At 39.8% G+C, this 21,586-nt stretch overlaps 5 protein-coding genes across 19 annotated transcripts in view; 3 read left to right on the top strand and 2 right to left on the bottom strand.

Moving 5' to 3' along the window:
- Window positions 1-63: 63 nt before the first annotated feature.
- rnaseh2c (ribonuclease H2, subunit C) lies at window positions 64-5,945 on the top strand. Of its 3 annotated transcripts, XR_015867574.1 has the most exons (6): window positions 64-184; window positions 516-670; window positions 753-865; window positions 956-1,075; window positions 1,287-1,396; window positions 4,350-5,945. XR_015867574.1 is itself a non-coding variant. In XM_088431089.1 (5 exons), the coding sequence occupies exons 2-5, from the start codon at window positions 517-519 to the stop codon at window positions 1,308-1,310; spliced, it is 411 nt and encodes a 136-aa protein (XP_088287215.1). In that variant the 5' UTR covers window positions 64-184; window position 516; the 3' UTR covers window positions 1,311-5,945. The 3 variants fall into 3 exon arrangements, 2 of the variants coding, with proteins under 2 accessions (XP_088287215.1, XP_088287216.1); XM_088431089.1 differs by having other exon boundaries at window positions 1,287-5,945; XM_088431090.1 differs by having other exon boundaries at window positions 126-670; window positions 1,287-5,945.
- zbtb3 (zinc finger and BTB domain containing 3) lies at window positions 1,479-6,570 on the bottom strand. Of its 2 annotated transcripts, none has more exons than XM_088431073.1 (3): window positions 6,490-6,570; window positions 4,337-5,170; window positions 1,479-3,447 (listed from the first exon to the last, which is right to left on the bottom strand). In XM_088431073.1, the coding sequence occupies exons 2-3, from the start codon at window positions 5,164-5,166 to the stop codon at window positions 2,541-2,543; spliced, it is 1,737 nt and encodes a 578-aa protein (XP_088287199.1). In that variant the 5' UTR covers window positions 5,167-5,170; window positions 6,490-6,570; the 3' UTR covers window positions 1,479-2,540. The 2 variants fall into 2 exon arrangements, with proteins under 2 accessions (XP_088287199.1, XP_088287200.1); XM_088431074.1 differs by having other exon boundaries at window positions 1,479-3,444.
- Window positions 6,571-6,585: 15 nt separating this feature from the next.
- Window positions 6,586-8,887, top strand: trpt1 (tRNA phosphotransferase 1). Of its 3 annotated transcripts, none has more exons than XM_088431088.1 (7): window positions 6,586-6,746; window positions 7,463-7,544; window positions 7,773-7,942; window positions 8,147-8,225; window positions 8,313-8,369; window positions 8,451-8,561; window positions 8,647-8,887. In XM_088431088.1, exons 1-7 carry the CDS (start codon window positions 6,690-6,692, stop codon window positions 8,664-8,666), a joined length of 576 nt encoding a protein of 191 aa, XP_088287214.1. In that variant the 5' UTR covers window positions 6,586-6,689; the 3' UTR covers window positions 8,667-8,887. The 3 variants fall into 3 exon arrangements, with proteins under 3 accessions (XP_088287214.1, XP_088287212.1, XP_088287213.1); XM_088431086.1 differs by having other exon boundaries at window positions 8,048-8,225; XM_088431087.1 differs by lacking the exon at window positions 8,313-8,369 and having other exon boundaries at window positions 8,048-8,225.
- Window positions 8,843-15,914, bottom strand: fermt3b (FERM domain containing kindlin 3b). The gene is made up of 15 exons (XM_088431072.1): window positions 15,768-15,914; window positions 15,017-15,141; window positions 14,627-14,860; window positions 13,339-13,455; window positions 13,023-13,191; window positions 11,927-12,029; window positions 11,708-11,815; window positions 11,412-11,546; window positions 11,246-11,292; window positions 10,826-10,950; window positions 10,565-10,671; window positions 10,266-10,487; window positions 9,915-10,039; window positions 9,676-9,817; window positions 8,843-9,317 (listed from the first exon to the last, which is right to left on the bottom strand). The coding sequence occupies exons 2-15, from the start codon at window positions 15,138-15,140 to the stop codon at window positions 9,138-9,140; spliced, it is 1,938 nt and encodes a 645-aa protein (XP_088287198.1). The 5' UTR covers window position 15,141; window positions 15,768-15,914; the 3' UTR covers window positions 8,843-9,137.
- Window positions 15,915-15,946: 32 nt separating this feature from the next.
- The window catches only part of macrod1 (mono-ADP ribosylhydrolase 1), a 129,148-nt gene continuing 123,508 nt past the window's right edge, over window positions 15,947-21,586 (top strand). For 9 of the 10 annotated variants that reach the window (XM_088431079.1, XM_088431077.1, XM_088431075.1 and 6 more), the window contains exons 1-3: window positions 16,599-17,091; window positions 18,249-18,344; window positions 18,445-18,552. In XM_088431079.1, coding sequence (XP_088287205.1) covers window positions 16,716-17,091; window positions 18,249-18,344; window positions 18,445-18,552 — 580 coding nt within the window. In that variant the 5' untranslated portion in view covers window positions 16,599-16,715. Of the gene's footprint in view, window positions 16,006-16,598; window positions 17,092-18,248; window positions 18,345-18,444; window positions 18,553-21,586 lie in introns of those variants that run through there. The other variant, XM_088431082.1, reaches the window with a different exon arrangement.

The raw sequence follows: 21,586 nt of genomic DNA, 5'->3' as shown, positions 1-21,586 counted from the left end.
GTGTATAACGAATTTGATCTTTTATCATGAGAGGGAGACATTGTAACACTCCACAGAATCAAGCCGCCTAGCCATCTTTTAGCGTAGAAGAAGAATTCCTCCTCCAATCATAGGCGGAGCTCAAAACTACCCGGAAATCCCCCGCTTTTGTTTCAAAATTGGAAACTAACACGCTAAAGGAAAGGTAGTTAAGTAAAATTAAACAATAAATTCCTAAAATTACATAATTGTATAAGATAAACCTGGTCCATTTATCGCATGAACGTAATTATTTTAACGTCAACGGTAAATTCGCAAAATATTGTCGAGGAATGTGGTAAATATTACGTGTTACACTGTTGTAGAAATCGTGCTTAATCATAACACTTGTATATACAGTAATATTGAAATTAAATTAAAACGAAAGCTATTTATCAACGAATTGAAGGACAATATTGCCTTGGCTTTCACCAAGACATTTCAAGCCGAACATCCGTAACTTTTTGAGAATTGTAGTATTTATTACCTGGTTCCAGGATGACCTGTTACAGTAGTGTGACCCGTGTTGATACATCAACTACGGATCAGGTACTTCGAGAACCGCTGCACCTCATCCCTTGCGAGATTGAACACAATGGACCTGCACAGATTTCACAGTACTTCACTGCTGCCATTAAGGATCGTAAACATGGTACAGCGAATATAAGACATGTCTTTAATTATGTAATTTTATTTTGCATATCACGTGTACTTGCATGCATGTTTCCTATTAGAGAAGACGGTTTCATTCCGGGGTCGAGGCCTCAAAGGACAGGAACTCACCTGTCCACAAGGCTACACTGGCCTAGTACTCAAGGAGATTAACAAAATCGGTTCTGATCAGGAGGTAGATATGCCAGATCTCTCTTCATGTACAAATCATGGAAATTGGTGGATTGTAACAGTGCCTCTTTCATTCCTGTTTTTGCATGTTTAGGACAGGACCCTGAAAGTGTCTTGCGTGTTTGACAAGCTGACCTACTGGAACCTAGAGACTCCTCCAAACTCGGACGATGCAGTGGTGATGGCAATGGACTGGCCTAAGCTTGCTGAAGCGGTAAAGATATAACTTAAATTACAGGGAATTTTTAAAAGCTATCTGTTATGAATATGTGCTTTCACTAAGAGTCCAGTTCACCGACGTTATGTAATAATTACACTTAATAAATAGGAAATGTATAGATGAATTCCACTGCGTTTTATAATGTCGTTAGAAATGCTTTAAGTTTTCCATAACGTTTGATGTTCAAGTTTTGTCTCTTTTTCAGATTCATGGAACAGTGGAGGACTAAAGAAAATCCAAGAGAAGGTTTAGCAATACATGCCTGTTTGCACTTGTGGAATACATTTGCTGGCCACTGGCCATAATTCACAAAAAGTGAGTTAATGTTTGTTACACAACAAAAAGTATTTTTTTAAGATACTAGAAAACAAATAAATTTAAGGATCACACAAACACATGCAGATATGTATATTTATATTGTATTCATTTCAAAAATTTCAGAGGCTCAACAAGACTGACAAACCTTAGGCAATTGGTATCCATTTGTCACATCAAAAATATTTTTGTGTCCTTTCTTTCTATGTTGACATTTTGCATTTGGCATACTGTATGTGGCTGCTTCGCTGGAGTCCTGCACTCACATGCCAACAAACTAGCCACACATGAAATAACTGCAGCACAATACATGAGCTTGGTATTACAAATCCACAATGATGATCATTTTTGGTGAAATCGGGTCATCAGAGTAGTTTCTTCATAAGAACTAGGATTGAAAAAATTAAGGGCACTCTACATTCCAATACAGTAAAAAGTCAACAGCACAATTAAATAAATGATCTAAAACCACAAGTATAACATTTACTGTTTTGAAAAACAAAACATCTTTCAAAGTAATCGAATTAACAATGGGAGAATGTCATACTTGATTCATGTAGCATGGTAATTTATTACCGTTCAATATCTAAAACAGGCCATATTTCATTGCAACATTTTTTTTGTTATAAACACAATAATACAAACATGTACAGAATATGTGCATTTTAATAAATTAGATTGGGGTGGATTAGGGAAAAAACATGGGACAAACACAGCCAGTGAGGAATTGTTCTGACACTTTAGCTGTACCCACTTAATACACTGCTGAGGTTTATAAAGATGTGCAATGAGTTCCAATAATTTTTTTAATTCACAATTTTAAGAAGAAATTAGGAAAACTAAAATACGAGGTTCATTAGTACCTGTATTTAGAGGCACTAGAAATTGTTAGGAACCCAAGTGTAGACATAAAAGATCCAATAGAAGGCCACTACACTATACTAATGGCTAAAAATTTGTAATATTAATGTTTATCATATGCCAAAGTATGAATTTGAGAAAATTCTGATATTTCCTGAGTTTAACAATCCTTAAAATCATTTTTGGGGGTAATAGTTTAAAAACGAACAATCTCAATCCTTTTGCTTCAATTTAGATTCAATAGTATTGGCGGCATCGATACAAATGGGCAAACGGGGGTTTGTTAGCTTAGCGAGGGCGGTTGTGGCAGTAATGTGTGCTCAACATCAGTCTTGTTTCGTTTGGGTGGCACCGTTTGATCGTGCGCCTTGCGAATGTGTCTGTAGAGATCTCCGGACTGGGTGTAACTGCGGTAGCAGTAGCGACATTCGTAGGGGCGCTCCCTGGTGTGCACAATAGCGTGACGTCTTAGCGTGTATGTACATGAGAAGGTTTTGCCACAGACGCAGCATGTCGGGACATCTTCCACAACACCCCCCACGGTGTCCTGAAAGTCTGTTAAGAAGATGCCGGGGTCCGAGTGTTGCGACATGGACGGCGGAGGTAGTAACGAGGCGGCCAGTGAAGAGGACGAAGAAGGCGAGAGATGGAATGTGTAATCGGACGTCATTTGGCGGGAGGAGAGCGTGTTCAGCTCCTCATCTTGGATGTCATCTTCAAAGTCATCGTCCATCACTGCCTCACCTCCTTTGCATTCTTCTTTGTCCTCCTGCTCTTCATCAGAAATAACGATGGCCTCCACTTTGATTTTTGCATTGTCACCATCATTGTCCTCAGTCCCTAACCCTATCGAGGAATGCTCCCTTCCACTTGTCCCCCTTTCAAGCGCAGTAATGTTTTGAGGAGCCCGAGGCACTGAGACGTGGGAGTTCTGGCCTCCGTGTTGGAGTGAGACGCCGCTGTGTAGTTGGATTTGGGCATGTGAACGTGATGGCTCGTTTTGTGCATTTGCCAGCATATTCATGCGTTGTCCCCCTGCAATACTTCTGCCATCACACACCAAAGGTTCTGTTCGAGCTTCTTTCTCATTTAGCGAATTATTGGAATCTGACTGGGGAGGTGCAACCACTGGCGCATAGCCATGCTGGATGTCTGAGACCAGGAAAGATGAGGAAGGCTGCAGACTGCTGCTGTGGTGGAGAAATAGACGGAAAATGTTTATTATTTCATATTTGGTTAAATAAAGGCCATGACGTCTTTTTCAAGAGAATCTGATTTTACAAAATACATTTATGAAAAAAGTTTACTGCTAGTTGTGGCCTCTTTAGGTTATCCAAAGCAACAGTGTCCTATATATACAACTTAAATAATTCATTCCACAAAATTGTATCCTTTTCTTTCCAATAGTCTATACTTTTCATTTTGAACCAATTCTCTTGGCTGCATTTCTTCTGATATTTGTATGAAGATGTTCGATTTTTGGGGGGCAGGGTCGGTGCGTCTAAAGTAAATTATACTGGCAATAGATCTCATTTAGAAGTGTAATGATTATACAAGTAATCACATATCAAATTAATCAGAACATTTTTTTGAAAATCAATTAATAAGCTTAGGGTTTGACAATTAAAATGGTCAATCCTCAGAATTTCACCTTTTAAAAATAAAATATAATGTTTTACTTTGCAATGCAACTATCATAACATTTGCCTATTTTCTGACATGTTCCAAACCAAACTAGCAACTGAATAATAAATAGTTTTGTGCATGTTCTACTCTTGTAAATTTGAAAGAATGTACTGTACGTTTTTTATAATATAGATATAGAAGTCAAAAGTTTTGATTCATAGATTAATCAACATGTCCTCGATTTTATCAAACTTAATTTTAGTTGCAGGGCACTTGCAGACCAACATGTGGGAGTACTCAGAAAAAAAACAATTATAATCCATTTGTGAACAGCACTATTTGTCAACAATTTTATCTTTGGCAATAGGGTTAGGCGATGCCTCTTGTTGGTCACATTCTCTATTATTGCGCAAGTTGTTATTTCAGGCAATACCAAGCAATGGCAACTTGTACCTGTATGTCTCAGTGGTGCTGCATGGGCTGCAGAGAACTGAGCTATCACCTTGACTGCCAGCCCTCAATCTGTTGGAACCTCCAGATTCCCGCGTAGACTGTCCCACAGCGGGTCCCTGCGCCAGTTCTCTGTGAGGTAGAAGATGAGGGATATCCATGCCAGGCTGTGTAGTGTCAGCGAGATCAGGACTCATGGGAGTTTGAACTCGTGCCTCTGATGAACCCCTGTTAACCCTGTACTCCGATTTGACAGACTCCAATGTACTCTGTCCCGGCATTGAGGAAACTGAGGAGTGGGTTGTCATGGTGCTGGGATTCAAGTGATCTCTTGCCATGGTTACTGCAGACTCAAGGCCAACATCTCCCCTATCCTGATTGCCTGCCTCTGTTCCCTTCCTGGCCACAGCGCTCTCTTCTGAGCGAGTGCTATCCGCCTCAGCCATAGGCCCTCGTCTCTGCAGTCTCCTTTTGCACACTCTCACCACCTCATTCATGTGAAGGAAGCTCGCTGCTGCCAATACATCCTCCACCGGAGGGGACCTCTCCAGCTGCAGCACCCCTTCGTAAACAAAGTCAAGGAGCAGGCTGAAGGCGGCTGCCGTGACAATGTCGCTGTCAAGTGTGACAGAGCTGCTGGAAGCATTTGCGCCAGTGCTGCTGAGTGAATCCGAGTAAAACATGTGGAAGAAAGGCGAGCAGGAAGCCAGAACGGCTCGATGAGCCAGGAAACGGGATGATCCCACCAGGACGGTGCAGTCACACAGGAATCCACGCTGCTGCTGGGAGCGCAGAGCCGACAGGAGCTGCTGGGAGTGCTGAGGAAACTCCATGGTTCTGACAAACAAATAAGGCAAATAAGATGTGTATGTATGATATGTAGTGAAAAATGATTAATTTATGTCTGCAGACATTTTATGATGAACACAGACCTCACATACAACATAACTCTTATTTATTATTGTGATATATGTTTTCATTTTAATTGGAAGAATTTAAGATTAATTTTAAATTGACCTATTTAGTGTTAGACATGTTCATTTACATTAGTATGCCTTACAATATGTACTGTACTGTACTAGATGTTTTATTGCTGTAAACAATGACATGACATGCTGCCTAATTCATATTTTACAAATGCAGTATTCATCTGCAGTGTTTAGAATAATGGCGGCAGATATAATGTTGTGAAGAAAAATGTTTACGTCTACTTTCAAGTACCTAATGTGTTGTTTCACTAGTGTAAACAAAAAATATCCATCCATCCCTTTTCTATAGCCACTTATCCTTACTAAAGTCGGTGGCGTGCTGGTTCCTATCCCAGTAGTTTTCAGATAGTAGACTAGGGACACCCTGAACTGCTATGCCTGCCAATCGAAGGGAACACAGAGACGAACGATGACTCACAACTACACCTAAGGGCAATTCGGAGTACCCAATTCACCTACCATGCATGTTTTTGGGGTTGTGGGAAGAAACCGGCATACCCAGAGAAAACCCATGCAGGCACAGGGAGAACATGCAAACTCCACACAGGAAGGCCGGAGCTGGAATGCAGTGCTAAGCAGTCTGCCACTATGCCGTCCAATAAATAAAATAATTTTTGACATTATGCTGTTGCAGAATTAGTCTTTAATGTTATTTTGTAACGTTTACATGTGTTACTTTCCATTTAAGTGACACTGTTTGGCAATATGTTAATTTCCACTTAAGTGACACTGTTTGGCAATATGTTAATTTCCACATTCCCACATGCCCCCATTTTACGTTTTGCTTAAAAAAAGTTATTTACTACCAGTTAGTACATTTTTCATTTGGTTCTTGGTTATTCTTACGCAAGTAATTATTTGAGGAACTATTTTTTATTTGAGCAATATTCTTGAATAACAGTACACTTACAATGTGTGGCTACTCTCTTCACGTATGTCAAATCAACGCAAACTCACACCAATAATATTGTGTTGTGAGCAAAACATCCAAAGGAACGTAACTAACGGTAACGCATCACCAACTCTGGAGAAGATCATACACAACAGTCACTCTCGCGATCCCAGCTATCATTTTAAATGGCCGTGCATATCCCTCCGCTTCCGTATTTGTCAAACTCAACGTTCACAGTCTGTTCGTTAAGTCAAAAGACAAAATAATGGCCTTACCCCACACCAGCCGTAGTCTTCCGCAACAAAGACAAACCCGAGACCTCAACGAGCAGACGAAATAAGACCGCGTCTAGCACCGGAAGTGCTAACCTGCTACAGTTGTCACGTGACTAGAGCTCCTGTAGCCACGTGATCATCCTGTCAAAAAACCGGTTCGATGTCGACTGCAAGGGAAATGTCATTATTTTGGTTTCAAAATGTATTCTGAGGGAGGAGGAAGAAGAGGAAAAAGAGGGAGACGTGGTTTTGAGCAGGTGAGTTGCGGCCACTTGCTTTGGAAGGGGTCCAAATTATAAAAAAGTCAGAAACATTGATTGGACTAATTAAAACAGAGCACACATTCATAGAAATTAATTTCCGAATGTTTTTTTTCTGTGTTGAAAAGTTGGGCACTGCAGCGGTGTAACAAAAACCAATTTGAATCAGAAAATCTGTTGTGCTTAACCGAATGAAGTCATAAACAGTTTACACGTTACACCCGAAGGCCTTTTTGTACGGTATAGATTAAAAACACGACGCTTGATCGGATCCAATCATTATCCCACTGCATCAAATCAAATCCCGTATTGAAGCAAAACAAAATAAAAAAATCTCTCTCTCTCTCTCTCTCTCCCTCTCTCTCTCGCTCTCTCTCTCTCTCTCTCTCTCTCTCTCTATATATATATATATATATATATATATATATATATATATATATATATATATATACACACATACACACACACACACACACACACACACACACACACACTGTATATTGAGATGTGTTTTAAATTGAGAGCTGCACCCCCCCCCCCACCACAACCATGAAAAAAAATGCAAATGCTCGAAAAATATATTTAAGACCAAAAAATGGTTTTACTTGTTTGTTTAGAATATTTACTGGCCCATTGCCTATCCAAGGCGTCTGTTCATTGGTCTCCTGTTCCAAATAATATGACATACTTTAATACAAAACTTCCTCTGGCAGGACAGAGATGTGAGGTTGTCCAAATCTTTGTCCTATGCTCTTCGCCATGGTGCCAACCAGATGGGTCTACATTTAAGTTCAGGTACAATGGATTAATGGATTTTAATTTATTTTATTGTTCTATTGGTGATTAGTACCGCAATGTAATGACCAATTCAGGGTGTCCCCTGTCTACTGCCCGAAGTCAGCTGGGATAGGCACCAGCAAGCCTGCAACTCTTGTGAGACTAAGTAACTGCTAGAAAATGGATGGGTGGATGGTGATTAGTAGAATTTCTGCTGTCATGTATCCTGAAGCGTAATCTTCGTAGATGGCTACCTGTTTGTGGACGACGTCTTGGCTCACCCGCAATTCCGCCCATACAAACTGGAAGATGTTGAGAGAGTGGTCGCCACAAATGACAAGCAGCGTTTCAAGCTTCGTCCACACCCGGAAGATGGACGCTTGCAGATTCGAGCCAATCAGGGGCACACAATGCAGGTATTTCTCGTATAAATCCTGCATGGCTAAGATTTGGTTTTGTTTTCTGAATTCATTTGAACCAGGAACTTCCAATGCTAATGTTGTTTGGATTTGTGTGGCCAGGTAACAGAATTGGAGCTGAAGCCAGTTTTGGCTGGTACACCTGATTGTCCTGCAGAGGCTGTTCACGGATCCTACATGCGTAATTGGAGTTCCATCCAGCAGGAGGGCTTGAGTCGCATGAAGAGGACGCACATTCATCTGGCCCCGGGCTTGCCGCAAGAAGATGGCGTAATAAGTGGTATGCTGAGGTCTATTGTCTGGCTTTAATTAAATGACAACTTTTAGATTTAAATGTTTTTTTTTTTATTTTATTATTCTTAACCAGGTATGAGGAAAGACTGTGATTTAGCTATATTTATTGATGTCCCAAAAGCCCTTGCTGGTAACTTCACACACATTTGATTGACATCAAATATAGGTCTTCCAATTAAATGAACTGAGATGACTGAATGTTACTCTACAGGTGGTATTGAGTTCTTCTGGTCAGAGAACCGGGTGTTGTTGACAACTGGGGACATCGAAGGGAAATTATCTCCGGTGTACTTTAGCCAAGCCATACAACTCAGGCCTACAAGTAAGACATTCTTTTCAACTGAATTCAATTTTTTGTTTCATCCTATAGGTAAGCAGATGTGTTTTTTTTGTTTATTTGTTTTAAGGAAGAATCCTGCCACTGTGACACCAGCAGCAAACCAGTTTGTCCATTTGAGGGACTCTACACCCAGGACGAGTCACCAGCTAATCTCAAGGCACATATAGTTAAACAACCATTCACACATTACACCTATAGACAGCATTTCTTAATTGAATAATATTTGGCAGGCCTAAAAAGACTTGAGTTGAATGCTCAGCATATCAATTGCGCTCATTTGATTTTATTAAAAGTGTGAGTGGTAAATATTTGCTGTTGGCATCTATTTGTGTTCTTGCACAGAATTCAGTTGCTATTCGTGTTGAGTTTGGAATAATGAGGTAAGTATGTTACATTGGTGATGAGGGGTGTGTGCAATGTATTCTATTCTAAATTTCTTTGTTCTGATGTCAAGATATTTGTCACAGTGGAAGGAACATGCCTAATCATTATTTTCTTCCTACAGCACGCCCCTCCCACCCACACACACAAATTAAGATTCTTTGGTGTATTTGAGTTCTAGAGTGCCTCATGTCCGCCAGTCAGCTTATGGAAGAGCTCCTCGTTGAGCTTGTCGCTCTTGTCGCGACTGCGCGTTGACATGAAGATGTAGCCCCCGATGAACTCGTGAACAATTTTGCAGTCGGCCGTCACACAGCTGAATGCAATGTTGATGTTCCCCTCAAATTCAATAGCCACCTGTGATGTGGTTGAACTCACATTTAGAACAGCAGCAATGACATCGTTTTTCACAGAATAAATTATATAATAATATTATATATGTTATATATAACTATTATATATACATACTACTATATACTCTATATATATATATATATATATATATATATATATATATATATATATATATATATATATATATATATATATATATATATATATATATATATATATATATATACACACACACACATACTTTTTACCCGCTTATGCAGCACATACACACATGCTGTATATATTTTAAGTGACTTCATAGAGATAACACTGTGTTGGGGAAATTTTCATTGAAATCTGCCTTAAAGCTCACTAGTCGCACCTGTCTTATGTCCCAGTTGACGTTCCACTGCTTCATGTTGTTGTAACGCCAGGTCTTTACCACATCGCCCACACCCAGGTCGATGCGGATCAGACGGTTGGGAGCAATGCCTAATACCTCGTCTTTACGACTTCCTTTAAACCTGTCCGATAACAAAAAAAATATTATTTTGTTATTTTATCAAGCCTTTGTATGATGTGACAAGTTCAATAAGTTTAGAAACTAATGTTTGACAGAACCTGACAACTACATATGAGAGGCCAAAGTCTGGCAGGGCCTGCCAGATCTGCAGGAAGCGCGAGATTGAGTCCATCAGCGAGAGCTGAGCCACATTCTGGTACGCATCCAGGATACGAGGGGTCAGCTGTATGATCATACACACAGTCAAAATAGTTCACATTTACAGTATGTTGCTGTGTGCAAGGGGGGGCTGTCATTGCGCTGTACTGTACGTTGAGATGATCTCAGTAATTTTATTTGAATATTAGTCCTTCAAGTAGGATGAAAAACATTTCTGTAGTTATTGTCTTGCACATCCATACTCAAACATATGTACCATTTCCGCTGATGGTATTTCCGCTGTTTCCCACCTGTTTAGTTTTGTACTTTTTATGGTAGCGTGGTGACACCAAACTCAGTGTGTTTATGCTCTCGTCTGTAGCGGCTGCATTGCCATGAGAACTTGAGCTGGTGTTTTGCATTGCCAGGAAGGAGCGGATACTGCGTATCTCGCTCTGGAAGCTGCTGTCTGCCAGGCTCTTGCCTTTGGAGGCTAGGCGACATGCAGCCATCCACCGTGCGTACTGCTCCTCCTATAGGCCGAGAACACAGATATTTGAGACTGACACCCTAGTTAAAATGAGACAGGTCCTGGATGGTTTTGGCTCACATTTTCGCAACGGAGATAGACTTCATTCATGCCCTCAGGAGCTGGTATTAACAACCTGATGAGGAACTTCTGGGCTGCCATGTTGACATCTGGCGCCACTTCACATCCTGCATGTTATTCATTATCAACACTTTGACTTGAGATGCATTCATTTTAAATTGCGGAATGTAGTGGTATGTTTCATGAAATGCTTGGCAGAAACTGAAATGCTTTTCTGCGGGTCTGTCAAATATTCCTTAACGCTACAATACCATTGTGTACCTTTGAGGTTAATTTGTTGAATTGGCTCTCCAAAGCTCTCCTCTTTGCTCTTGAAATAGGAAATAGATGTGTCTTGAAACTTAAACCAGTGCTGCTTGTATCCTTTCAGAGTCAACCTCTTTGGCCTGAAACACATCAACAATATCATGTTGCATTGTGTTCAGGTGCAAGTGACCATTGCAAAAACACACTGCATATTGACGTTTTCGGGCAATCTTGTCATATTGCTAGTTAAAACAGCACATTCATTTTTTAATACATGTTGGAGCGAAACGTTTGAACACCCATTCCGCGATAAGATGGCCCCATGCCCTTTCTAAATAGGATTCAGTCTCAAGGAACTATGTTGAAGTGATGTCAAATAATGGAAGCCCTTTGAATTTAAGTAATAAATAGCATGTCAGAAATACTAAAGAGTACCTGAAAATCTTCAAGTAATCATTAAGTTCTGGTGCAGTCATGTTATCCTGTGGAAAAGGGAAAAGATAATCTTTCAGTTGCTTGGCATTCCTATTTGAATTCCTAATTGCTCCGAAGGCTGATGACATTGAATGAAAGACAGCATTATGCATTCATCGTATCTGACCAGCATATCAGAGGCTGAGCTGCTCTCGCTTTCCATTTTAACCTCCAGGGATTGAAGTGCCGACTCAAGGTCGTCCATGGCTGTGGCCGAGTTCAACGTCTGAGGCTCCGATTGTGACACCTTGCTGACGTGATACTGCAAGAGTGCATTTTACATGCGTACCGAGTTGTAAATCAATATACACAAATAGCATTATTCTGTTGAAACTGCGATGTGGATTCATAAAATGGGCAAAATATCACTGCCACAACTTTTTTTTTTTTGCAGCAGCAGCACGAGCATTTATTGTGCTCTACCTGCAAAGCTCCAAACAGCATCATCTCCTCCTCTGTGCAGTCAATATCTTCCAACAATATGGCCCAGCGAGCCTGTTCATACAGCTGAGTCAGACGCACCACATCGTACTGAAATATACAAAGATCTCTCCTGAGCATAGATTCGTAGAGCGGGTACAGGATGCTGCTAACACATACAGTTAAAGATGTGTTCTCAACAACACGAACCCACAGACACACCTTGGGTTCTATATCATAGAAGGCAAAATATTTGAAGCGGAGCCACAATCGGTCATTTTCTTGGATGCCCTGCTGCATGAGACTGCGAGATGAATCCAACCACCTGAGGAAAAGTTCTATGTCAGAAACATTTTCACATACATTTATTTGGTATTGGATAAGCAATTTTGAAAATGTAAATGATTATTGTTCCAAATAGGTTTTAGGTAATAATAACATTAGATGAGTGGTCCCCAACCACCGATTTAGTTTAACAGTTCATTCATTTGTGCTTTGTTTGGCTTGATCTTTGTTTTTTGGTGCCGCTGTTGATGTTACATTTTGTAGAGAGAACGATGGTGTGGTTTTGAGAGCGGTCAGTCGGTGACGCACACGATCTCTGTGAAATCTGGCCCACGGCTGTCTGTAAGTTGTGCTTTCTTTGTAAGAATGTTGACATGTGATAGTATGCCCAAAAATTGTTTGTTTTGTTGATCCGACAACTTGTGACTGTGGATAACATATTAGCGAATATTAGTTCTTATCTTCATCATGTTCTATAGTGCTGCCCTGTATGCGTTTAGCTCGTTCGCATTTTCGTTCATGCCAGGTATTTCTCTTGACATTAATAGCTTTTATAATTCAGTTTTATGACTGACTTGATGTTATTTGTGTACATTTTTGTACATTTTCTACTGTGGTTTTGATGTAGATTCATTTCATATATCATATGTGTAGTTTTTTTTTTTAAATCTTGCTGATGTCCCTTGAAACAAGAAAAAAAGTAAAAAAAAAAAAAAAAAAAAAAAAATCCAAAAATGAAAATTCAAAATGTAATATTAAAATGAAAATGTGTTTTATTGTCTTATGTTCTTATCAGATTATATCAGATTCTTTGATAGACTTTTCAGTGGCTATCCAAATACTAAAATACTTGATAGCTGCAGCTCTACTATAAACCATTAAAGAATTCAACCTAAGTCAATGCAAAACACCGAACTTAAAGGTACGCAAGAACAATTAACAGTTTGTTTGATGCGTGTATGGAATTACCACATTTACGTCCCCCAAAAATACGGATATATTACATATAAGCGTGTGTGTATGATGAGTGTACCTGCCGTTGATGTGGGCCTTGTCCACCACGCTGGCTGGGCGGTACTGCTTGGTTATCACTTCAGGTGAAGGAGGAGGCTGAGGAACTGACAACATTTTGTAGATGGCCTCCAATTGAGGCGAGTCGGAAAAATGAACGGGCACGCCGTTGTACAAACTGGGCCGGGATGCTGCCAACAAAAAGTCGTGCAAAAAGTGATTCTGATTCTGAAAGTATTACTGGCCATGTTAATTTTCAGTGTATGTTTATGCAATACAAAAATCATTTGCACAAGCGACATGTCAGAAATACCATATACTGGATTACGCTCCAGTACCTGAGGAGAGTGGCACTGCAGTTAGGTCAAAAATCTCCTCTGTTGAGTTTTTCTCTTTCTTCTTTTTCTTCTCCTCTACTGGCCTAAGGAGTGAGAGTTCCTCAGGGTGACGGATATCTGTGGAGGTCAAATGTGCCAAAATGTTAAATTTATACTTAAATTCATCTGACTCTTTTTAAAAGATGTCAGTATCTGATTCCAGCTCAGAAGACTGTCAAGTCACATCAGGGTCATTTTTCCAGCATTTGAACATGTGCGCACAGAGAATAGTAAATCATTGTCCTCAATTGATTTTTAAAAAAATTTGCGTTATGTGTTTTATTCGTGACAGTTTATGTGGAAGGAGTTATAACTGTAATTTATTTTATGAAATGTTTATAAATGTAAATGGCTAGATTATGGACAACTTTCAATTCAACCTTCAAGTGCAATATTTGAATTGATTCATGTCCCGACATGAAATCTTAACCTCAACCTGACCATGGTACTGCGAAATAACATCAGACACAAGAGTAATACTTGAGGGAAATTAAGGCAAACATGTCTGGTGCAGAACCATGTGTCTTGACTCCGGATCCAAGGTTATGTGTTCAAATCACACCAGTGTCAATTGGGACTCTAAACTATGCATATATATTGCTGTTTAACATTCAGTCAATTGGCTGTGAAAAATCACAACTGATTCTTCGCTTGTTTGTTTATCAGCTCGCAAGGGAAGTTGGCAACAACTTTAAATGCTTTTTGTCATGCAAGCCGAGTCCCCGCCAAGTTATTCATTTCGGTCGCTATCATCACAAGCTTTGTGCTGCATTGGAAGTGCATTTGACTCCAGGTCAGGAGGTTATGTATTTGAGATGCCTCAGGGTCATTACAAATGAGTAGAGCAGAGGTGACTAAACTTTTTCCTTTGAGGGTCGCATTGAGAAAAAAAGAAAGATGAAAAGGCCATGTTAATTAATTTTTTTGAGATTCCTAAAAATGTAGTTCCAGAGTTTGTTAAATCTTTCAAATCATCATTTAAAAAAAAGGCTGAGAACCACTGACTTGGTAAACTGCTATAACATTACGAGCAAAAAGTACAAAAATAGTACATATATATATATATATATATATATATATATATATATATATATATATATATATATATATATATATATATATATATATATATATATATATATATATATATATATATATATATATATATATATATAATTTGATGGTAAAAATTTATTGATGTAGCCTCCAGTGAATATGAAATAAAAATCAAAACATGTGACACACTCACTGAGCAGTGTACAGATGCCCATCACAGTCTGAAAGACAGGATTGGAGAAACAGGCAGAGAGCCTCAGGGTGATGCCATTGGGCAGGCCCAGCTTTAAGGGCTTATGCTGGGGCATGAAGAGCAAACGGGCATCAGCGTGAATGCCATATTTCTCCAAAGTCCAGGATGTTCGCAGCAGCCACTGCTGCTTCTGCTCCCACCACAATGCATGGTCCGACCAATCTCGCTGGATCTCTGCAGCACATACCGTACAATAGATTTGAATACATTCATGATGTGATATTTTCGTTGCACACTGAATAATATCCGAGCTGTTTGATTTTGAGAAAAGGTGGGAAAATATTTGCACGCAAGGTCATTTAAGAACACTGTCTTCAGACAGTGACTCACGTGTCTTCTCCACAAGCTTGAGGATAACACCTCCCACGTGGAGCTCAGAGGTGACACTAAGGTTGACTGGTGGAGCGTGAGGCCCTAGGTCCTCCACTGTGATGGACAGGTCCCACACTGCCATGCTGGGTGAGAGAAAAAGAGAGAAAAAGAACTTTTAGTTATATCACATAGCATGTAAAAGCTTGTTATAAGCCATGTTGTTGTTTTTTTATTACAACAAAGACAATTGAACTAACTAAGTTTTAGCACACTTTTGAGGCAGCGTCTCACATGATGCACTCGCCTGTTGGGTGAGCCTGTCACATATGACAAACACTTCCTGCTTTGGCCTTAATCGCCAAGGAAACACACTTCCTCTTTTTTTTTCAAGCTCCCAAAGACGAAAAGTTCATTGAATACCAACAAGGTAATTTAATTCATCTCAGTACAATTAAATGTATTGAAAGTTTTTTTGTTGAAGTATTTAATATTGTATACCAAAAGACTAATACTGATCATGACATGATTCACATGCAACCGGTAGATATAGCTCATCTCAGCCTCATTTTGGAAGACTGAAATGTATTGCTTTTTATCTGTTTTGGAATAAAACTGCAGTATGAAGGGACTGTGACATTTGACATCCTCAAATGGGTAAAAAAGACAGATGTACAAAAAAAATTACATTTACATGCATTTTAATAACTCACTGTCAATGCCTGCCCTGCACACACATTCACATTTATACAGATACATATAAGGAAAATACCGTCAGTCTCCTCTGTTGAGTCTTTAGGAAATGGGGTCCGGGATGTTAGAAGCTCTGTCAGACCTGTGAAAAAGTTCAAAATTGTCATGCAAAACTACTGTCTCTTCTCACTGGATGGGTGGGCTCTGGTCTGTAACTGTGTCTGTGTCGCATGTTCCTTTTTTTCTCTTTTCGTTTTGACAGTTTCCGTCTGGCGGAAATTCACAAGAGGTCGGCATATACAACTTGTGATTGACAGGTTGGTGAGACTTACCAGTTTGCAATGCGGTTTGTGGATTTATCATGATTGTCAATCATTTGGGTATGAAATAAAAGTTAATTAAAAAGTACAGTTTTATGTCTACATTTGAAACATGTTTTAATGTAATTAGATTTTGTAATTAATGATATAATGAATATAATTGAATACAAATATAGTTCCATATTTTATACTCACGTCTTATTTTTTATTAAGTCGTAAAAGAATTACCTGACACATCTATTGAAAATAAATCGATTAACCAGATTGTGAATGTGTGGAAAAAATCTTTTCAAAATACTGTATTTATTTAATTTTGCGGTGTGGGGTAACTCGTGTCTTCACAATTCCTACAGTCTTTAAAGGCATCACTATTTTATCATGGTAGGCCCCGGATTCTGTGTTTTATTAGTCAAGATAAGCGTTTAGAATAGAGAGCAACAAAACATCTTCTTTGTCAAAATGCCAGATTTAAATACCAGCGGTTGATATATTTTGATGACCGACTCCTTCATTTTTACAAAATATTTCGCTACAACTAATCTCCCTCCCCTACAAAACTAATGGTACATTCCGAAAACCAAAACAAAAATGGCACATGACAAGTTGACGTAGGCTAAGCGTAGAAGAATTCACGTGTTTAAATTTGAATTTTACGAAAACATAACCTCTTTGGAGCATAAGTAAAACGTCGCACTACCTAGTGAGACATGACGACACAAATATTAAGCCGTCTTTCACGTATTCCAACCCCGATACCGTTCGGCCGCGGGCAGGTGTCCTGTGTGGCCGCAGCCGGTGTCAGGTTCAAGCATATTATTTTAACTGCTAGAAGTGTCCACCTGGGACGCAAGCCAGCGAAAAGTCTCGTCCGCGGCCATATTAACACCGCGAACTTTCCAACCACCACAGCAACCCGCTGGTGGTCCACCCTGGGGAATTGGTTCTCCTCGCCGTCCGTTAAACGAGTTAGGTCAGGCTCAGTCATTGGCATTGGCAAGCTGACAGCATTTCTCCACACAGGGGCGATGGCAGCCATGAAAGTTGACCTGAACTCCACTGAGGGCGACTGGAAGGAGATCAAAAGTGAGTTTGTGTGCTGCACCCCTTAATTGTTTTACTGGTCTTTCCTGCACAAAATGGGAAGCGTTTGTTGGAAACTCGTGGGCATGAAATGATCAGTTCCAGAGTCAGATTGCGCTAAAACAGTGCTTGTCAATTATATTTTGCCAAGGCCGCCCCAGGAAAGAGAAAACTCTCCACCTCCACTCTTACTATAAATAGGATTATTATCCATAAAAATTGTAGAAGTACTGTACACCTAAACCTGTAGCCTTTTAAACATCAACAAAAGAAAACAAAGCAATATAAATCAACTTTCAACGACTGTCAATTATTTTTAGTCTTTATATGGGTTACAACTTAGTCTAAAACAGAAAAAAATAACGAAGCACATCAATTACTCTTCAGATTACAAAAAAGCCTTTTTCCTTGGGCCATCCGCACCCCCGTGGCATCACCTCGCGCACGCTCCACTATTCGAGCAGCACTGCGCTAAAAGAATTTAGCAAAAATCCACAACATTTTTTTTTTAATCCACAACTGTTGAGCGTGGGGGACGGCCTTTCAGCTTCCCTGCCTTCCTTCCTTCCTTCCTTTCTATCTATCTATCTATCTATCTATCTATCTATCTATCTATCTATCTATCTATCTATCTATCTATCTATCTGTCTATCTGTCTATCTGTCTGTCTGTCTGCCTGTTTCACTCACTCACTCACTCACTCACTCACTCACTCACTCACTCACTCACTCACTCACTCACTCACTCACTCACTCACTCACTCACTCACTTACTCACTCACAACCCCATTTTTCAATCAAAATACTTACAAGCCAATTTCTTTGTCAATGCTGTTAATATGAAGGAAAACACAATTGTCCAAGTGTCCCACATTCCAACAACATACAGGGTAGGTAAATTGGGCATTCTAAATTTTCTTTAGATGTGTTTGCAGTTGCAAATGGTTGTTTGTCTGGCGACCAGTTGAAGACTGCTGGGATAGGCTCCAGTATGCCTGCGACTCTCGTGACAAACCTTCGACGTTTATGTCTTATTTCTGAAACCATTTTGTCCTCAGAGTCAGAGTCTTATAAGTGACCCTAAAATGCATGCTTTTGTAATGTGGGAAGACTAAAGGTAGAAAAATTATCTTTGTAAAATATGTTGCTGTTTTTGCTCAGAATTCCTGCTGTCTCAGCCTGTGGAGGTCAGGCGCGAATACTACAGGACCGACTCTGTGCGGCTGGAAGACATCCCAGCTTGGACTCAAGTTGAAGGTGTGACACCCAACACGACAGTTCACTTAATTACATTTAATACGCTATTGTTGGTGCAGTTTGCCTGCTACATATTTGGTCCTTTTTGTCTCTGTGCCAGCTTGTCCCGAAGTGAGTCGCTATCCCAGGAATCAAAAGCTTGATGGGAAAATCTCAGTCTACAGCGGCAACATTACAGTTCTGGAAGTAGATGCTATTGTCAATGCAGGTATGTGAGACTATAAATGTTGCCTTTAGCCAACAGAATCTATAAATTGCAAATTGTCTATTAGCTAAAATTGACCATCCATTCCGTTCCATTCCATCTTATCTTTTTTTTTCTGCGTTTAAAAAAATATATGCATGTTTTTGATTGCAATGGTTCTCTGTTTGTCTCATTCCTGTGTTTTTCCCCCCATCCCCACCACAGTTGTTTACCACCAATAATGTATCTTTGATCAACTCTTTATGGCCCCAGCTTATAATCATACAATCAAAACAATATCATTCTCTTCAATTAGATGGCAGAGGGCGTATGCAACTAATCTGTGTATATACCTCTTGACAATCCATGGAAAATAATACAATTTAAACAGGCCCAAATTTCCATAAATTAAATTTGTGTGTAAAATGAAACACTGTCACCATCATTGCAACTTTTGCAATATTTTTGTGTGGTTGTGCATTGCATTTTACCTTGCTTGATCCAGGTTGTGAAAACTGCCTTAAAATAACCGTTAGATGGCGCTGATAGCCCACTCATAAGCCTTTCATCCTCCCCACCAGGCTGTTTGTTCATTTGGGAGAAATGTAATCTTGAGTCTTGGCACAGGAGTGTGTCAAGGGAGGAGAGAGGCGGGCCAGCATGCCTAAATGATGCTTGATGATGAGACTGTAGCATAAAATGATAGATCTCCATTTGGCAGCTGACTGTCAGCAGGTGCCAACATCCAAGTGAGTGTGTGGATCATTCACTATCATTTGCGGCATCACTGCTGTGTGTGTAGGCAAACATTAAAAGTGCACACAAACAGAGGGGATTATGTGCTTGTATACAGCATGCAATTGGTAATTTTGTGTCCGTGATGACAACTTTTGCATGTTGTGCATGTTTTACAAGAGCTTTTACAGTGTGGCAAATGGCAAGAGCACCAGTAAAGTAAAGTGTCATTTAACAGAGAGAGGATGGGGCAAGGTGAAGTAGCGGTGGTTTAAAAAAAAAAAAATGTCAGACACATCTCAGACAAACAAAAATGGGGGACTGGAAGAGGGAAGAGAAAAAGATAAAAATGAGGAAGAGCGAGGCTAGTATTTAAATCACTGACGGCATCACCATGGCAACAGGCAGGTACAGGGTGCCCTCAAAGGGTTTTAGGGCTGCACCGTCGGACCAGCCTTTCTTCTGTTTGACCGATTTGCCGTCTGGCCGACATCCTCTTCGCTCCTTTGTTGACTAAGAGGTCGACCTTTTCACGTGCTGACTAACTGATTGACTCAGAAGCTTGGAGCGAGGTCATCCTGACGCGTGATGTCCAAATGAGACAGTTAAGGACAAGAGTGCAGTTATAAAAAAGATGAGTTATTTTCCCTCACAAACCGAATAAACACCAGCAAACTTATTCTCCTGTGGCAAAGCTGCCGGGCAAGCAGGAGCGTGGGGAAGCAGTTAAACTAGTGGTTGACATGCGGCACGGACTGTAGCTGTTTTTGTGGCTGCATCATTTAGCCTAAGGCAGGCAGCGAACATTCACTTGAAGCCAACTGTGGCCAATTATATGCCATACTAGCTGACTGGTAGACCAATATAAGCTGGGGTGAGTTCTTCATGGCTAGAGGGCACCCAGAAACACTCCCAAATGTGTACAGTATTACACACCAGTGGTGAGTATGCATTAAATGGGGGACACTTGCCCTAATAAATATTTCATATTTAATGTAGAGAAGTGATTCAAATTAATGTTTAAGTATATACCTGCTGAACAATCCTCAGTGCTGGGATTGTTTTTCGGAGTGCGGCTGACTTTTTACCTGGCTTTTCGTGTGACTATATCCTGAACAATTAATCAAATTCAAATCGACCACCGATACCTGACCTTATTTCAAGATATTGGTAGTAGTGATGGCAGCCGGTGCTAAAATCAGAAGTACTCTTGGAGCAGTTTCTCAATCACAAACTAGAAATAACAAATGAAAAAGAGTGAAATTTGCCTATAATTTCATGACATTTTAAGGAAAATGCTATACTGGAGCGGGTAAGTCTTTTTTTTTTTTTTTTTAATATTCTTTATCAAACGTACTAGTGGTGTCGGTACTTTGTGTCGGTGACCACTCGAGTTGAGCACTTGTACTGTATCAGTCTGAAAAATGGTATTGAGTATATATTTTTTATGAATATGCATATGTTATTCATTTATAAAGTGTCTTGGTAAATTTAGTGCTGAAGAAGTACAAAATGTTTCCATATGATTGTTTCATGAAATATGAAATGTTGAAGTGATACAGCTTCAGATTTGTGGTATTTTAAAATCTGACATATATTGTTTATGTCACACTAGAGTAAATTTTAGTATGAAGAGTAGAATTTTGTGAAATAAATGCTTAATTGGAAGGTTGAAAAGCAATAAAAGCTTGCAATAATAAAAGGGTATGCAATAAAAAAAGCACGTAAGGAAAAAGAAGCACACTAACGTTCTCTACTGAAGGTGGTTGGTGTGGGTAGGGAAGATGGGTGTGCACTCACTGCTGATTGGATGACAGGGGCAACACGATTGGACGTACGCAATGTTTGTGTTTTACCAGGATGTTATTATTTTTTTTCCCCTTGTTTTAAAAATGAGTGCTACTAACATTCAAACATTGTTGCAGCTATCAAAGAATCGCGGCCCGGTCAAATTGCTTCCCAGGAGCCAGTCAAACTGGGTATGCTAATTAAGCACCATATTAACTTGTCTTATTGTAGGAGACATCAATGTCTGCAAGTGGCGTTGTGGTATAAGCATGTGCAATTGACGCCTTAGCATCACAGGTTCAAGTACTGCCGATGCCTTTTATTTTTTTTCTGTTTTTCTTCCTATGTTTACAATGTCTTGCAGACAATCAGTACTGGAGAAGCGGCCGCTTTGTTTCACGTATTTATTGATGAACAGAACAGTTAGGCACTAACTTATTGATGAACAGAACAGTTAAGAGCACAGAAGAAAGTGAGCACACTACTGCTCTAATGCCTGTTATTGACAACCACAAAACTTAGGGCCTAACTGCTC

Source organism: Hippichthys cyanospilos, chromosome 13 (assembly GCF_059441005.1).
Source record: "Hippichthys cyanospilos isolate Australia breed blue-spotted pipefish chromosome 13, RoL_Hcya_1.0, whole genome shotgun sequence".
Lineage (NCBI taxonomy): Eukaryota > Metazoa > Chordata > Actinopteri > Syngnathiformes > Syngnathidae > Hippichthys > Hippichthys cyanospilos.
Note: the sequence above shows the minus strand (reverse complement) of the source record. Positions and strands in the feature narration are given on the sequence as shown.

Bases quoted from the DNA above. Each gene is read 5' to 3' on its own strand.
- rnaseh2c (XM_088431089.1), top strand. From the start codon at position 517: ATGACCTGTTACAGTAGTGTGACCCGTGTTGATACATCAACTACGGAT. The intron at 671-752 runs GTACAGCGAATA...GTTTCCTATTAG, and splicing joins CATTAAGGATCGTAAACATG to AGAAGACGGTTTCATTCCGG. The intron at 866-955 runs GTAGATATGCCA...TTGCATGTTTAG, and splicing joins AAATCGGTTCTGATCAGGAG to GACAGGACCCTGAAAGTGTC.
- zbtb3 (XM_088431073.1), bottom strand. From the start codon at position 5,166: ATGGAGTTTCCTCAGCACTCCCAGCAGCTCCTGTCGGCTCTGCGCTCC. The intron at 3,448-4,336 runs GTACAAGTTGCC...TCTCCACCACAG, and splicing joins AGCACCACTGAGACATACAG to CAGCAGTCTGCAGCCTTCCT.
- trpt1 (XM_088431086.1), top strand. From the start codon at position 6,690: ATGTATTCTGAGGGAGGAGGAAGAAGAGGAAAAAGAGGGAGACGTGGT. The intron at 6,747-7,462 runs GTGAGTTGCGGC...TTCCTCTGGCAG, and splicing joins GGAGACGTGGTTTTGAGCAG to GACAGAGATGTGAGGTTGTC. The intron at 7,545-7,772 runs GTACAATGGATT...TAATCTTCGTAG, and splicing joins GGGTCTACATTTAAGTTCAG to ATGGCTACCTGTTTGTGGAC.
- fermt3b (XM_088431072.1), bottom strand. From the start codon at position 15,140: ATGGCAGTGTGGGACCTGTCCATCACAGTGGAGGACCTAGGGCCTCAC. The intron at 13,192-13,338 runs GTACTGGAGCGT...TTTTGTTGGCAG, and splicing joins TGCAGTGCCACTCTCCTCAG to CATCCCGGCCCAGTTTGTAC. The intron at 9,818-9,914 runs GTTCTGTCAAAC...GTTATCGGACAG, and splicing joins CTCTCATATGTAGTTGTCAG to GTTTAAAGGAAGTCGTAAAG.